General features: G+C 42.9%; 1 protein-coding gene across 1 annotated transcript in view; it reads left to right on the top strand.

Annotated features, from left to right (window-relative positions):
- Positions 1-17,152, top strand: part of E2F8 (E2F transcription factor 8) — a 17,560-nt gene extending 408 nt beyond the window's left edge. The window contains exons 2-13 of the mRNA XM_005869392.2: positions 1,003-1,130; positions 3,361-3,639; positions 4,011-4,167; positions 5,825-6,139; positions 6,320-6,481; positions 8,223-8,360; positions 9,998-10,201; positions 10,514-10,601; positions 10,848-11,379; positions 15,218-15,350; positions 16,070-16,464; positions 16,840-17,152. Of these exons, the coding sequence (XP_005869454.1) occupies positions 1,116-1,130; positions 3,361-3,639; positions 4,011-4,167; positions 5,825-6,139; positions 6,320-6,481; positions 8,223-8,360; positions 9,998-10,201; positions 10,514-10,601; positions 10,848-11,379; positions 15,218-15,350; positions 16,070-16,464; positions 16,840-17,022 (2,601 nt within the window). The 5' untranslated portion in view covers positions 1,003-1,115 and the 3' untranslated portion in view covers positions 17,023-17,152. The remainder of the gene's footprint in view (positions 1-1,002; positions 1,131-3,360; positions 3,640-4,010; positions 4,168-5,824; positions 6,140-6,319; positions 6,482-8,222; positions 8,361-9,997; positions 10,202-10,513; positions 10,602-10,847; positions 11,380-15,217; positions 15,351-16,069; positions 16,465-16,839) is intronic.
- The last annotated feature ends 6 nt before the right edge of the window (positions 17,153-17,158 follow it).

Here is a 17,158-nt window from a genome sequence, read left to right as displayed (position 1 = left end):
GCGGCGCCGGCCACAGTCCGGCTTTCCGCGCCAAATTTTTAAATCGAGGGCGGAAGGTCCGGGCCCGCCCCTGGCACCTCCAACCAATCACAGGCCCGCGGGTGGCTCTCTGAGTGGTCGGCAACCGTTGCCCTGGAAACCGCGAGGATGCTGTCCGGAAACTGCCCCGCGGGCGGCGCGCGAACCGGGCCTGGGGGGGAGGGGGCAATTGACCTGGTGGAGGGGAAAGAGCGCTGCGTGCGAAGCGTGTGGCGCCAGCGGGACTGTACCTGGTTACCTTACTGAGCAAGGGCAGTCCTCCAGGGTGGGGTTCAACATCGTGGCGCGAACTGGCCCTCCGAATAGCTAGTACATAGCGCTTTGCATCTTTAGGAAAATCTTTATAAAAACCTGAATCATAAGGCGTTCTTTAAATGCCCAGAGTGTGTTTGGAGCTTAAGAACTGAATTTGGAAGTTGCCTATCAAGCTCTTTTACAAGACTTTACTGCTGAGCCTATGCGTGTGTGTGTGTGTGTGTGTGTGTGTGTGTGTGTGTGTGAGAGGGAGAGAGGGAGAGAGAGTGAGAGGGGAGAAATACTAGCATCGAAATTCAGACTTTTAACCAGATTCTTGGGGTCGTGTCAGTTCAGCGGAACCTGGGCTCGCGAGCTGAGTCTCAGCCCTGACCTGTGGCTAGGTGGGTGCCTGAGCTTGCTCCAGTCCGTTCGGAGGGCTTCCGAGAGCCGCCTGACTTCTCTAAAGGTGAGAGAGGGCTGTCACTGGAAATTCTGTGGGTTGTTTGAAGTTCCATTACAGCGGATCCGTTTGCTGGAAGAATTTACTGGCGTTTGATGTAGTTCCCTGGCCAAGGGGGCTATCTCTGGTCTGGAATAAAATGTAAATGCAGATTGTCAGTTTTCGTTAGTCTTTGTTTCAGTAGCCTATGGTGTCCGTGAAGGAATTTTCAGTGGATCTCCTGCTTTTATTTTTCTCTAATTTTGCTATTTCCTTTTTTCTTTAAGGATATTAAACTTTTTAATCAAATTGTTTGGACCACTTGAACCATCAGGATATTTGGAGGAACTTCAGATTTTTGATTTTTTAAGAGACTCTAAAAGTATGAGAAATTTACAGGATGGAGAACGAAAAGGTACCTTTTTAACTTCAGTATTTATCCTTTGTTTTAAAGAAATTATCCTGATTTAACTCATAATTTTTCAATATCCAATATCTTAATAATTCTACATCCTCTTTTAGTTGGCTTCTGTAAAAATCCATACGGAAGGGAAATTTAATTTTTGAAGAGGGAGACAGTTGCCCAGAGTTAAAATAATCTTAAGTCTCAAAAAGATAAGCAGAGAGAAAAGTTATTTTTAAGAATAGTAAAATTTGTTAGGTTTATTATGATATTTCTGAGAATTTTTGAACGAAAGGAATTCAGAAAGGTCATTTGACATGATTTAAGTTTGGACCTCTTCTAAGATATTTTATTTATTATATTATTTAAGTAAGATATGTTATATATTATTTTAAGATAATTTTTTACTAAATCACCAGCTTCTTTAACTATAGGGTCTGCAAACACTCTGAGAGAAAAAAACATTTTTGTAAAATTGCAAAAGAATTGTCAGCGGGAGTGTCTTGACGTGTTAAGTTAACAAAAAAAGAAATGTGCAAATTTCCTAAAAGTTTTATATATTAGTCAACTGAGAAAATGGCGGTTTTGGCGGTTACTTTGATAGCCTGAGGCTAAGGACAGTAGCCTTTAGAAAAATCCCTTCCTGGGTGAGCACCTCTCCGTACACGTGCTCAGAAGGGTTTCCCATTGGATCCCTTACATGGCTTTATGTAAGACTATAAGACTGCCATAGTTGGATTGAGGGTTCATGTCGGGTGTGACTTCTCTAACTAAGCCTGGCTGTCCTCTTCTGCAGAATGGGACTATAGGATTTCGTGAAAATACAAACGGAAAAGCACTTGATAAATCCTAAGGAGTCACAGGCATACAAAATAGTCCCATTAATCTTTGTTTCTAAAGTCACTGAGGAATTAGTGTGTCTCTCTATTCTTTCGCTTATTGCCATTCCAAGCATTTTCTTTAAAAATAGATTGGAAGGATGTGTGAGGTCCCCAGTGTCCAAAAGTAGAAGAAATATGGTCTCCATTAGTCTTATTTCTGAATTGCTGTCAATTTACCCTCTTATGTCTCAGTAGCAGTTCCCCCACTGCCAGAGAGTAGCTTTGTGACTTTGAGTAACTAATTTTATTCTCCATCAGTAAAGTGAAGGGGTAGATATTCAAAGGCAGCCTTTTCTGGTCAGAAATCCTACTTTTTGGCACTCTGGATTTTGCTCCCTACTGGATTTTTACCAGCAAGTCTGACCACATGCTAGCCCTTACCCTCATCTTCTTGGCTGACTCTTCTACATCAGTGGTGTTTTATTGAGCACCTACTGCATGCAGCCATTGTGCTGGATACACAGATGAATGGGACATTGTTTCTGCAACAGAAACCTTTATTTATTACAATTTCACTTGTGTTAGGGGAAGCTGAGTGAAAGGTATAGGAACTCTCTATGCTATCTTTGCAACTTAACTCTAAAGCTAAAATTATTTCAACATAAAAAGTTAAAAATACGTAAGTTTTGAATTTTTTTAATCCTTGGAACAAGATATGAAAAAAATTAAATCCATGCTTTGTTGCAAAATTTAAAAAAAAATGGAAGCTTTAGTTTTTAGAATGGACAGGTATCAATATCGTTACTAATCTAATCAACTCTGCAACCTCCTTTGGCACTCTTTCCCGTAGCAATATTCTATTTATTGTATAATTTCTAAAGTCAAAAGCTATCTGATAAATCAGTGATTCCCAAAGTGGGCGCTACTGCCCCCTGGTGGGCGCTGCAGCAATCCAGGGGGGCGGTGATGGCCACAGGTGCATTTGTTTTAACTTTTTTTGTATTACCTTTCTATTCTGTCAATAAATAAACTTTGATTGATCTAATTCAGTGATTCGCAAAGTGGGCGCTACCGCCCCCTGGTGGGCGCTGCAGCGATCCAGGGGGGGCGGTGATGGCCACAGGTGCATTTGTTTTAACTTTTTTTGTATTACCTTTCTATTCTGAGTTCAATAAATAGTTTCATAATTTCAAACTTCAATGTTTCTAATTTACACCTTTCTTTACTATATTTTACGAAAAAGGTATAAACATTAATACATATATCTTTCTGTTTAATTGCTATTAAAATTTAAAAAAAATTAATTTCCAGGGGGCGCTGAGTAATATTTTTTCTGGAAAGGGGGTGGTAGGCCAAATAAGTTTGGGAACCACTGTGATAAATCCTGTTTTACAGTGAATTTAATTATTGTTTTAAACCAGGAAAATCTCTTTTTTGAGCCACATAAAAGGGGACAGATGAAAACACCTCTGAAAGAATCCACTGCAGCAAATATAGTGTTGGCAGAGATCCAGCCCGACTTTGGCCCTTTAACCACGCCCACCAAGCCCAAGGAAGCCTCCCAGGGAGAACCCTGGACACCAACAGCCAACCTGAAAATGCTCATCAGCGCCGTGAGCCCCGAGATCCGCAACAGAGATCAGAAAAGGGGGCTGGTCAGCAACAGAAATGGATTACCTAAGCCCAAAGATTGTTCACACGTAGGTTTGCAGAGGACTGAAGGGATTTGGGGGGAGGAGGAGAGTAGCCATTGAAGAAATGCCAGCAATATAATGCATCACCATCCCCAGACTATTAGCTCCTTCAAAGCACCAGAAAGATTTGGACCCCATCCATTATAGCACTGGGAATTCTAAACCTTTGACTTACTTGCAGCTAAAGCTTCCCTTTTAGATCTGCCACACAGCTTATACTGGCTCCACTCCTTATACTTCCCCTCCCCTTGAGCCCCCAATTTTTCAGCTATTGAAACAAAGCACTCATACCAGTGTTAGTCATAGAATGCAGATGCCCCTAATATATCTGTCAAACTTGATTTCAGAATGAGACATATTTACCTCTTCCTTTGTAGGAACACTTATCAGGAGACGAATGTGAAAAATCCCAACCAAGTCGAAAAGAGAAAAGTTTAGGATTATTGTGTCATAAGTTCTTAGCACGATATCCTAACTATCCCAACCCTGCTGTGAATAACGACATCTGTCTTGACGAAGTAGCTGAGGAACTTAGTAAGTATGCAAACAGCTCACTGAAATGGTGAATAGTTAAAGTGACTTCGTGGACATACCCCTTCAGACCCACGCTTATCTAGACAGTGTTTGTAGTGACACAAAGAAGGCCACAGAGAATTATGAATCTCTAAAGCCCTATTAATTCAGGAATAAAGGCATATAGTTTCCAATGTCAGTGAGTCTTAAAACAAGCAAAAAATCACAATGGAGATTGCTTGGGACTGCATTTCAAAAGCTCTGCAGCTTTAAAGGAAGGCAACATTGTTTTATGACTTATTTCAAAGCAGCTACAACTTGGAACTTCTCTCTTGGCTCTGTGGTTGAAAAGCCAGGCTGTGGAATGGTGTCTGCACAGTTTACGATGAGCAGCAGCTTGGGTGGGGAGGAGCAGGGCTTTAGCGCTCCCTGCTGCTCAACGCTATTCTGAGGACCAATGCGTTTTCTGAGCGTTTGGCAAAATTACTGTGTCCCCCTACCTTTTACTCCTTTCTTTAAAGACTAAATCTAGTTATAGCTAAGAAGAGGTCTACGGCAAATTTGGAGCACCTTTTCAATCATGAAAGTATCTTAAACTTTAAAGAGATATGCAGGATATTTTAATATATAGCTATTACGCCGTAAAGTTTTGATCTTCTAATACATGTTTATAAAGGTTAATTTACTTCACATTTTAAGAATATGCCATTGATAGTCATCTATTTACCTACATCACTGTAGCTATGTCGAATGTACTCTGTAATTCAGCAGGCATCTATTGATCACCTACTATGTGCTGGGCAGTGTTGTAGCCACTTGTGATAACATCAGTGAACAAAAAGGAAAAATGCCTGCTCCCATGGAATCAACATTCTAGTGGGAGCAATAGACACTATTCAAAGGACATAATGAGAAATTATAACGTATGTTAGTTAGAAGGTCATACATGCTATGGAAATAAGAAAACGTGGACCACAATAAAAGGATTGAGCGGGAGTGCTAGAGGTGTGCTTTGCGATTTTAAAGTAAGTGGTCAGGTCAGGCCTCAGTTTGACAAGGTAACATCTGAGCAAGGACTTGAAAGAACTGAGGTGGGGAACCGTGAGGACATCTGGGAGAGGCATTCCAGGCAGAGGAATAGCCCAGCACCAAGGCCTTCAGGCACAGGCATATCTGGCAGGTTCCAGGAACAGTAAGAAATCTCAGCTCCTTATACCTATCATGACAACCGTGTGTGTGTGTGTGTGTGTGTGTGTTGGGGGCGGGGGGTAACAGAAAAAAACAGGTTGTAAAGTGTGGGATTTGGAGTATTAAAGATTTGATTTTGCCACTTACTGGCTTTGTGCCCTGGGGTGAGCACCTTAGCCAGCCTGAGCCTCTATTTCCTCCTCATTCAAGTGTGCAGGATAATACCTACCTCACTCGGTTAGACTAGAAATTTCTTAAAGCCGTATGGCACATATAGACCCTCAATAAATGGCACCGCTAATTCATGTCAATTAATTTGTATCCTTTGAGAGTAAGGACATGTCTTTCTCATCTTCACCCTTGTTGAGTGTAAATAAGTTGTAACATCCAGAACCTACTGACAAATAACCACGGAAGAAAAAAAGTTATTCAATTCTGTACACATTCCAAAATCTGATCCTAGTAACATACAGCTGCTCATTCTTTGTAGATGTTGAGCGCCGACGCATTTACGATATCGTGAATGTCCTAGAGAGTTTACACATGGTGAGCCGCCTGGCCAAAAACAGGTACACTTGGCACGGGCGGCATAATCTCAACAAAACCCTGGGGACTTTGAAAAGCGTCGGGGAGGAAAACAAATACGCCGAGCAGATCATGATGATCAAGAAGAAGGAATATGAACAAGAGTTTGACTTCAGTAAGAGTTGCAATATAGAGGATCATGTCACCAAGGCAAACACGGACCAAAACGGACACACAGACATGTGTTTTGTCGAACTCCCTGGAGTGGAATTTCGGGCAGGTGAGAGCTGATATTCAAAAAGTCTTAAGAGAAGGTTCCTTAGGAAACTGCTCTAAAGCTACTGCTGCCTTTCACGTTAAAATGCTGCAGTTGTCAACTGTCTGGTCAGGTGGTGGTATTTTTAGAAGTCACTTGTCCCTTTATGCCTTTTAATTCTCTAATCCTCATCCTTCTTCAAAGCCTCTGTAAACAGCCGCAAAGACAAGTCTTTAAGAGTGATGAGCCAGAAGTTTGTGATGCTGTTTCTGGTGTCAACGCCTCAGATAGTGAGCCTAGAAACTGCTGCCAAGATTTTAATTGGGGAGGACCACGTGGAAGATTTGGATAAAAGCAAGTTTAAAAGTAAGTGTCATGACTCCATGGACCTTTGGACCTATTCTTAAACAATAAAATCTCGGTTACAAACTGATTTCCAAATATATTTGCTATATAAACAGGTCTTCTCTAATTATGCTTTTGTATCTTCACTTCTCCCCAGAAGCCATGGCCATCCTGCTTTAATGTGTACAATTCAAAAGATATGCATATAACTACTCTCATTTGTCTGACACTTTGACTTATAGTTTCTTAAAAGTTACCTCATTTGCTACTGTAGCACTGGCATTTTACTAGTATACAATCTGTGGTTGCCTGAAGTTTAAATGAGCAGTAAATTTAAAGTGGGACTGGAACTCAGGTCTCTGCTATTTCCACTGTCTCTCATATGTCAGAGTACAAATAACTCTTCTAAAATTGTCCCCAGAAGTCACCTGCTGCACAGTCAGTTTGCCAGTTTGAAAGAGTGGTTTTGGCCAGAATATTTGCTCAAAGTTGGAATAGGATTATAGATTGGACTCCTGGCACAGAGTTCTACCCTCACATCTATAACAGACTTTGTAGGAACCTCCATGAAGGCAGAAAGGGTGTGGAAAAAAGTGCTTAGCAGACAGGGAGGGGTGTGCTGCACGCCCATCTCGCCTGGAGGCATTAGCAAACCACCAAGTAGGGAATGAGCCTGAGCATGGGACACTTTGGGGATCCAGCTGTATGGTGAGGAAGAGCCACCTCAAGCAACAGCAGAGGCTATGGGAATACCTGGGGGCTGTCACACAGACCCCTTCCCATCCCTGAAGAGCTGTACTAGTCTCGTGAAAGTATATTCAGCCATCTGTGGGTTGATAGTGCCTCTATCAAGATAAAACTAAGTAGAGAGAAAGGCAATAATGCTGACAATTGGCTTGGGAGATCTGCAATTTCAGAAAACACGTCCTGATACTACAAATGAGCTGCCTGCTTTTCTAAGTCGCCAGTTTTCAGCTCTCCACATACTACAAATGAGCTGCCTGCTTTTCTAAGTCGCCAGACAGTTTTCAGCTCTCCGTTTCCCTGGTTAGTCACAGTCTTGGAAACCATTCCAGGAACTGCAGGTGTGTAATTTGCTGAATTCCCCAGGGAACTCAGAATTTCTGGCGTGGCTAGGAAGAAGGGGCTCAATTATCATTTTGTACTACCAAGCTGGAGGTAAAAGCAGACTATCTCTCACAAAACTCATTCAGATATATAAGATCTGTAGAATTAATAAATCTAGTCTTTGCGTATTACATAAGGACAGTCTTACCATTTACAAATTTTGATGAGCTATGGAACTTTCCACACTTATGATATTAAATCAGTCTATTGTTATAAACTCTCACAAGCAGGGAAGCAATGCATTTATCATTAATGCTTTATTTCTTTTGTTCATAAAATTCTTCTGAATCCTCATTAGAAGATGGCCCAGTAATGGTGACTTTTTATCAAAAAAGCTGTGACATGTTCCTGACAGGGTGATCTCATTCAGTCAGTTTTCCTTTTTCAACACACACTTCTGTCATTTCACAATTTAGTACCAGCAGTCACTTAGTCTTTTCAATATTTAAAACTACTTTTTTGTTTTAACTAAAGCAGTATCACTAGGCTAACTTTAAAAGAATCATATTTTCTCTGCCTGACACTGCCGGTTAGGATCGAATGGCTCTTTGAATATATGAAATCCTTAAGAAGCAAAGTCCTTTGATCTTTCATTATTCTATTAAGTGGTGTATATGAATTTTTTTCTCCCCAGCAAAAATTAGGAGGTTGTATGATATAGCTAATGTTCTGAGTAGCCTGGATCTCATCAAGAAAGTTCATGTCACTGAAGAAAGAGGCCGAAAACCAGCTTTTAAATGGACAGGCCCAGAAATCAGTCCTAACCCCAGTGGTATGTATCTGTTTTCTTAAATTCCTTGCTTCATTGTTTTGAATTAACACATATTTAGAGATTGTTCTCCCTCCCCCTGCCTACCCACACTCCACATGGGAAGAACATACACAGGATAAATGAGAAGATGAGTGCAATAAGGAAGGTCTGGCTACTAGCTCCATCATCAACCCAAGGTTTATAACCACCTCCCATGCGGGCCCAGGAGGTAGAATCTGTATGGGAAAGGATTTGGAAAAGTTGAAAGCACCACAAAACATAAGATACTATGGCTATCGTTCTTATGCTTCTGTGACCATGACAGAGCCTGTCCACATGGAGAATATGAAATGAATTCGTTCCGGGGTCAGTATCGTAGGCTCCGTTTCAACTCTGGGATTCTGACACTGCATTCCACCACAGATCCCACACAGAAGTGTTAGAAAGTGGCAAGAACATGGGCTGTGGAGGCAGAGGGAGACTTAGTGCCCAGTATCAGCTCTGCCACTTATTAGCTGTGTGGCCTTAGGCATGTTACTCCTCCAAGGCTGCGTTTCCTCACCTGCAAAATGGGGAGAACCGTGGCGCCTTTGTGAGGTTACTGTGAGGTGGGATGTAATCTCAGAGAGAGGTTCTTTGGCGCAGGGATGTGGAGTGCAGGCTCTGGGGCCACCCTGGTGGAGTTCGTATCTCAGGCCCACATTCCACCAGCTGAGAGACCATGCCTCAGTTGGTTAAGGTCTGAAATGGGGATGCATTTCCTGAGAAGTACCTCCCTCGTGGAGTTGTTGAGAGTGTCTTACTTAGTGTGTTCAGGCTGCTATAACAGAATACCATGGACTGAGTGGCTTATAAACACAGAAATTTGTTTCTCACAGTTTTGGAAGTCCAAAATCAAAGTTTTCATTGTAAGCTCACATGAGGGAAGAGGAGCTCCGTGAGTTCTAATCCTGTTCAAGAAGGCTCTGCCCTCATGACCTTAGCACCTCCCACAGGCCCCGCTTCCTAATATTATATTTAGCATTACGTTTTGACATATGAATTGGGTGGATGGGGGAGCACACATATTCAGTCCATAGCAGTGAGGGTCACCGTATTTCATCAGATTAAGACTCCACTGATGCTCTGGCCAATGTTGCTCAGTGGCTTGGGCCATCCTCTCATACACCAAAGGGTCATGGGTTCAATTCCCAGTCAGGGCACATACCCAGGTTGTGGGTTCAATCCCCAGTTGGGGCGCATGTGGGAGGCAACCCATCAATGTTTCTCTCTTCCTCTCCCTTCCTCTCTAGAATCAATGAAAAACATATCCTGGGGTGAGGATTAAAAAAATAAAAGACCACTGATTATAAGATGCACAATTCTTTATATATCAATAAGAAAAAAAAACACCCTGATAATTATGCCATAGCACACCACTGGTTATAAGTTACAATGGGTTTTCGAAATGCTAAGTATGAAATCTTATCTCAGAATTTATTTATTAGGATAAACAAGGTTTTGTTTAGATAAAAGCCCATAACAGTGTCTGGCATGTGACTGGTGATCTACAACTGCTGCCACTTAATTCCTAAAATCATGTTAGACCTGCGCTTTGACCTTACATCCCAAGAGGAAGAGTCGCCCACATTTTAACACCCCGCCCTTTTCTCTTTCAGGTGTGAACCCCGTCATTTCTTTCTCCACCTCAGACGTGGAAGTGAGGCAGCCTTCAAAAGAGAACTGTGCCAAAAACCTCTTTTCCACACACAGGAAGCCAAACTTTACACGGCACCCATCTCTTATCAAACTGGTAAAGAGCATAGAAAGTGACCGGAGAAAGATCAGTTCTGCTCCAAGTAGCCCTATCAAGACCAGCAAAGGTGTGTTTTCAATCATGTCAGGGCTCTGCTCGGAATTCCTTATTATCTGATTTTTTTTAGATCCCTATGGGACTTGTAGGAGAATTGTTTCCATATCCATATGCTTAACCCCCCTTGAAGCCTAACTTATGCATGAATTAGACTCTAATTATTAGAGGATAAGTAGTTTGTGGGGTTTTTCATTTAACTGCTGTGTGCTTTGGGGGGAGATGCATTTTTTGTGTTCCTTGGGCATCAGTGACCTGTCATCTGCGTGAGCATTTATTCTTTCGCTTCGACCAATACCCACCCCCCTTCTTTCTATTTTACCAGCTGAGAGTTCTCAGAATTCTGCACCCTTTCCAAGTAAAATGGCTCAGCTTGCAGCAATTTGCAAAATGCAGTTAGAAGAGCAATCAAGGTAGGTTGACAATCAAGGTAGGTGAGATGAATGACTTAGTTGAACCATTGGATTACTTACTTTATGTAAGAAAAGGCACTAGCCTTGGAAACTGGGGAGACAGTCTTTTCTGAAACTCATAGCAAAATATTACAGAAACTATCTGCTGGTTTCATAAAAGCAAGGCTTTCAACCTGGGGCAATCTAAAGTGGTAGAACATTTTAGAGAAAATGTGTTTATGTCATGTTTTAAATCTTGTCTTTTAGTGAACCCAGAAAGAAAGCAAAACCACAGCTGGTGAGATCTGGGCCCTGCAAACCAGTGGCCCCTCTGGACTCCGCCGTGAATGCTGAACTGGAGCTCCCAGCACCGCCCCTCATCCAGCCCCTGGGGGTGGTCCCTCTGTTCCCCAGCCCATTGGCATCGGCGGTGCCCGTGATCCTACCTCAAGCCCCTTCGGGCCCGTCCTATGCCATCTACTTGCAGCCTGCCCAAACCCACACCATGACACCGCCCCAAGGCCTGAGCCCGACAGTCTGCCCTAACCCCTCTTCTGAAGCTACGAGATCAAAAGACTGCACTGATGCCACCACTGAGAAAGCAGCCAATGATGCCACCAAGCCCAATGTCTCCATCAGACCCGGAAGCCTGTTGCCCATGCCAGAGAGACATGGTGCACAGAACCAAGACACAGAACCTGCTGGAGAGAGAGGCTCAAAGAGGGCAAGCATGCTCGAAGACAGTGGTTCCAAAAAGAAATTTAAAGAGAACCTAAAAGGATTTGAAAATGTCTCCGCAGTAAGTACACCCTTGCAATGTGCAAAGTATTAGGGACTTCCCAATTGATTAGAGGAGAATTTGGTGGCTTGTGAAATCTGCCAGAGCAAAGAGCAGTCTCTCAGAAGACAAGGAACTGTTCCTTAGCATCCGTAATGCAAACAAAGCCCCAGACAGCTAATCCCTTGGCTGGGACGATGGCAGGGACATTTTTAGCCTTTGGAGGAAGGGATTATTTGCTGTCTTTTTAAAGCACCATGGGTGGTTGTCCTTAAGTCCATTTCTCCACCACACACTGGAATGCAAACACCTGTCATGAAAGTCTTAAATAATTTATAAGCAGATGTAACCCCCAATGAATGGATGGATACGTGGGGTTCCAGTGACTCCTACTTTCTGAGTCGGTGCCTAATGTTTGTTTGATGTCATGTAACTGGCACCTGTTGCCTAGAAGATAAATTGTTCCCCCTGTTTTTACTTTCTAAAATGTAAACCAAAATTTCTATTTTGTGTAAGTAGAAAAATCTTAACTTGTAAGTATATTTGACACACTGGTTTCTAGGGATTGTGATGTTCCAGATCATTTTTTCCATAGGTGGAGTTTAGTTAAGAAGGAATTAACATTTATTGGATGTCAGAAAGATTAGGCACTTTTACATACATTATCTCATTTTCCTCCCTTAGGACAATTATATGTGAAAGACATGATCACAGAATGAGCACCACTCAATGTGGAAGCAGAAGTTAATCTCTCATTCTGTCCCTGCTGCTAACTCGCGTTATTTTATTTCTCTACATCTTGTTTTCCCACATCTATAACGAATTTGTTCCACCAGTTTTTCCCGATCATTTACTGGGTATAAAACACTGTGCTGTGGTCCAAACCAAACCAAACCCAGCACCTTCTTTTGGTGATGGTTACTTTTGAGTACTTGCCCAGGGCTCTATTACAGTTTTTGTGAGGCTAGGTGAATTTATTACATGATGATATATGTAAAGGGATATGATTCTTATAAGATGAAGGGTATTATCTGTAACTTATTATTAAGGAGGCTTTAGAGTTTGTCAAGTCTTCCCTTAGGATGGCCTCATGGTAACCGTTCAAAATCTCTTAGTATAGTATCATTTTGTATTTAATATCCATGCGAGGGAGAAAATACAAGGCTTGTGCCTGAATGAATTTTTTTGGGATGTCCATAATCTCTTCGGGCCAATGGGGTAATTTAATAATGGTCTCCTGTTGCTCACTTAGTTATTCAGGATTAGGGTTTTCAGTGGATAGATTTTCCATGTCCCCCTGCTTCTTTTTTCATCTCTGTGACTTCATTTTGACCATTTCTTTTTAGCATGAACTGAGCAGAACAAAGAAAATGTATTAATTTGTGTGTTAATTCATTCAGCAAACATTTACTAAGATTCTACACTTCTGAGGGTGGAGAGAAGACAGTATACAAATAACACAAACATATCAGTAAATAATAAGAACTACAGTGAAAATGAAATAGAATGTGTAATAGGAAGAGGGGGTAAGAGGGCTAATGTAAGCTAGATGAGATCATAACATGCAAGTTGAAATATGTCAAATTCGCCGAAACCGGTTCGGCTCAGTGGATGGAGCATCGGCCTGCGGACTGAAGGGTCCCAGGTTCGATTCCGGTCAAGGGCATGTACCTGGGTTGTGGGCACATCCCCAGTGGGAGATGTGCAGGAGGCAGCTGATCGATGTTTCTCTCTCATCGATGTTTCTAACTCTCTCTCTCTCTCCCTTCCTCTCTGTAAGAAATCAATAAGATATATTAAAAAAAAAAAAGAAAAAGAAATATGTCAAATTCATTCATCCTGCTCACTTAATAATTCTTTTTTTTTTTTTTCAAAAAGGGAATTGGCATGGTAGGCTAAAAGATGTTATGATGAATGTAGTTTGCAGAAAACTGAAAAATAGCTATTAATGGAGTACTACAGGTTTTGCTAAAGACTTGAAAGAATTAAACCAGCAACTTGTACCACGAAAGCATGATTAACAATAGCAAAATAGCAAAGAGGATTTGTAAAATCCCTATTTTCACTGGTTAAAAATTTCTATCCCTTTCAAGGAACCTACCAGTAAAGAGAATGAACAGTGCCAAGCAGCTAAGAAACTAAATTTTAAAGTTTGTGGTCCACTTTTAGCATTGTGGATTCTGAACTGACTGGTTCCCAAGGAAAAGACAGGACCTATTAACAGCTAGATCAAAGTGTAGACTGTTGTTTTAACAATGTCCAGAAGGAAGATCTGGAGGAAGATAAAAGGACACACACACACACACACACACACACACACACACACACACACACACACCAGTTTACAAGAGCTGCTTTTAGCTCTTGCCAGTCCTGCTCAGGGTAAGACCGAAGCAGGCTTCTCGGGCTTTCTCTGTTTGCTCAGGTACAGTGATCTAGCAGGCACGGGGAGGATGCACACAGCCTAACACTTTGGCCATTTCCATTGGTCTGTAATGTTATTGCCTAAAGCTTTTGCTGCATGGCAGTTGAGTCTCTCAGGTGAATTAATCCGTTCTCTTTTTTTACCTTAGTTTTTGAATTCTAGTGCCATGCTCTTTAGTTTGTAATAGTATAAGCATGTTTTCTTGATAATCATTAGAACCTAAAGTATTAGAAACAAATCTGTAGATGTATAATTCCTTTGTTCTAAGTCAGGGGTCAGTAAACATCATTCTGTAAAGGACAAGATAGTAAATATTTTTGACTTTGTAGACCATATGTCTCCGTTGTACCTATTCCACTCTGCCATGGTAAAAAGAAAATAGGAAAGCAGCTACAGACAATGCATAAATGAATGGGCATGGCTGTGTTCCGATGCAATTTTACTTACAAAAACAGACAGGAGGCTGGTTTTTGGCCCATGATTTGGCAACCCCCTTCTCTAAGTCAACATTTCTTAAAATGTGTTTTCTCTGAATTCCAATACTACCAAAAATTTAGTTGCCAGATAGCCTGGGAAATGCTACAGGCTGGAGGCGCCCCCTTGGAGATTTACAATGCATGCACTATTAAAGAAATTCTCTAATTAAAACACCATTTTCCTTTGTTGAATTCAGCAGTTCCCAAACATATGTGAGCATGATTCAAGCAGTGCCTGCTTGCATCCCCTGAAACTAGAGTACCTCAGAATACTCTTTGGAAAATACCATTCTATGTAATTCAAGAACAATCCATAATAACATAACAGTGCCACTATGGTGTCTAACTGCATTAACTTGGTTCCCACAGTTAGCACCACATCATACCAAGGAGTCAGAGCAGGAATTAGAATGTCAGTGTGAAGGGAATCTGCTAGGTGAATCCTACTCTAAGCAGACTCTATGGTAGCGTTATGACACTTAAGGCCACAGAGGGCATTTAAGAAACACATGGTTTGTGCCCTGGCTGGTGGGCTCAATGGTTAGATCACCAGCCTGCACACTGAAGGGTCACGGGTTCGATTCCTGGTCAAGGACCTATACCTGGGTTGCAGGTTTGATCCCCAGCCCTTGTTAAGGCTCATGCAGGAGGCAACCAATCAATATGTCTCTCTCACAACGATGATTCTCTATCTCTCTCTCTCCTTCCCCTGCCTCCCTTCCAGTCTTTAAAATCAGTGGAAAAAAATATCCATGGTTTGTATGACTCAGGCCAAGTGTTGGAATGGAAGGGAGGGATATTGTCTTCAGGGAGCTGTATAGCTGTCCTGCCTGTAGCCCTACTGTTAGCATCAGTCTAATGAGACAACCACCAAGGTATATTAGTCCTGGAAGAGGCACAGGGCCATTTTTCTTCCAGTATTTGTGTTTAATATAAACCCTTCTTCTTTGTTTTCTAGACACTGTTCCCATCAGGATATCTAATCCCTCTCACCCAGTGCTCATCCCTGGGGGCAGAGTCCCTTTTGTCTAGTAAAGAAAACTCAGGTACACTTTCCCCAAACCACAGGATCTACAGCTCCCCGATCGCAGGTGAGTGTACATCAAGCATTTATTCAAACACGAGGGGCTCAGTGCACGAATTCATGCACCTTGAAAGGAACTATGGGCCACAAGGCTGTAGTGGGCACAGGGATGGGCCTTGGCCCATTTCCCACACCCCCGCCCGGCCCCTCCCGTTGCAGCCCCCAGTCCCTTGTCTGCCGGCAGCCCCACTCCTGCCTCTGCTGCTCTCACGTGTTGATGGCGCCGCACCCTCTGGCAGCACAGAGCAATTGGGGCTGGTGCCAGCAGTGGGTGTGAGCAGGGCTGGCATCATCAGTGGGTGCAAGGGGTGGCTGCTGCCCCAATCACCCCTCAGGAGCAGGGGGTGGTGGAGAAGCCCTCAGGGGCGATCGGGGCCGGCAGCAGGTGCAAGCACCAGGCAAGACCGCGGCACGTGGGAGCAAAGAATTTTCAGTAACCACCAGAGGCTCACCCCGATGACAGCGACCCGACCAATGTCCCACCTTGGTCTGGCACCCCCGCTCACCTGCTCCACCATCCTGCTGCAGCTAATGCCCACCATGTTCTGCGTGTGCCCCCCTTGGTGGTCAGCGCATGTCATAGCAACCAGTTCGGTTGTTCCACCCTTAAGTCTATTTGCATATTAGGGTTTTATAGATGGGTCAGTCTCAAGTTCACTTAAGCCTTGTAAACTTCTTGGACAAATGCCTGTGCTTTTAAGATATTTCCCCTCCTTTTCTTCCCAGGTGTTATTCCAGTGACATCATCTGAACTCACTGCTGTTAATTTTCCCTCTTTTCATGTAACACCTTTGAAGCTAATGGTCTCACCAACTTCCGTGGCAGCCATACCTGTAGGGAACAGCCCGGCTCTCAGTTCGAGCCACCCCATTCCTGTCCAGAACCCAAGCTCAGCCATTGTAAACTTCACCCTGCAGCACTTGGGGCTCATCTCCCCCAGTGTGCAGGTGTCTGCCAGCTCCGGGCCCGCAACTCTTCCCATGTCCCCAAGAATAGAGGCTGTTAGTGTCATACCAGAACATGCAGGCACTCAGCAAGGAAGGGCCACCCGATATAACTCGCCAGTCCTGGGCCAGAACCAACCGAATGGACAGTCCCTTGCTATGATGGGGGCACAGCAGGTGAGAGTATTTCCATTTAACTTATTTTTTCCCTGGGGTTATTAAGTCCCAAATGTCATACTTGCTTTTGCTTTTCTTCTTTGGAGAGGGAAAGGATGGGGGAGTGAGGAGGCTGAAGGCCTGCCTGCTCTCCAAGCCTGGAAAAAGTGTGCAAATAATGCATATTATTGCGTTACTGTGAGCTTTTTTTCTTGCCTTAACAAAAATAGCTGAGAATGGAAAACTCATCCAGGCTTACCTAGCCGATTTCAAAGTATGCTGGGCTCCCACGTGTGACATGGCCTTCTAGTCCAGTCTCATAAGGCTGCTAGAGTTAGAGCATACCTGTCTGTGGTGTGGGTTTGACTTCTTTTTTCCATTCCTCTCTCCAATCAGCCTGTTCCAGTAACACCCAAAGGGTCACAATTACTGGCTGAAAGTTTCTTCCGTACCCCAGGTGGACCAGTGAAATCAACGGGCTCACCCTGCATGGATTTTGATGGTGCTAATAAAACCTCCATAGGAACTCTCTTTGTCCCACAGCGAAAACTGGAAGTGTCAACGGAGGATGTCCATTAATTGACAAATTTGGCTTCATTTAATTTTCTAAAGAGTTGTTTAATAGAGAAAATGTACTCAGACTGGTTTGGAGAACACATTCCCTGAAAATACTGTAAATACGTTGGGGGTTTACTTAATTTCAAAAAAACACTTA

The sequence above is a fragment of the Myotis brandtii genome, unplaced genomic scaffold, assembly GCF_000412655.1.
Source record: "Myotis brandtii unplaced genomic scaffold, ASM41265v1 scaffold293, whole genome shotgun sequence".
NCBI classification, from domain to species: Eukaryota; Metazoa; Chordata; class Mammalia; order Chiroptera; family Vespertilionidae; genus Myotis; species Myotis brandtii.
This window is presented reverse-complemented; position numbering and strand designations above follow the sequence as displayed.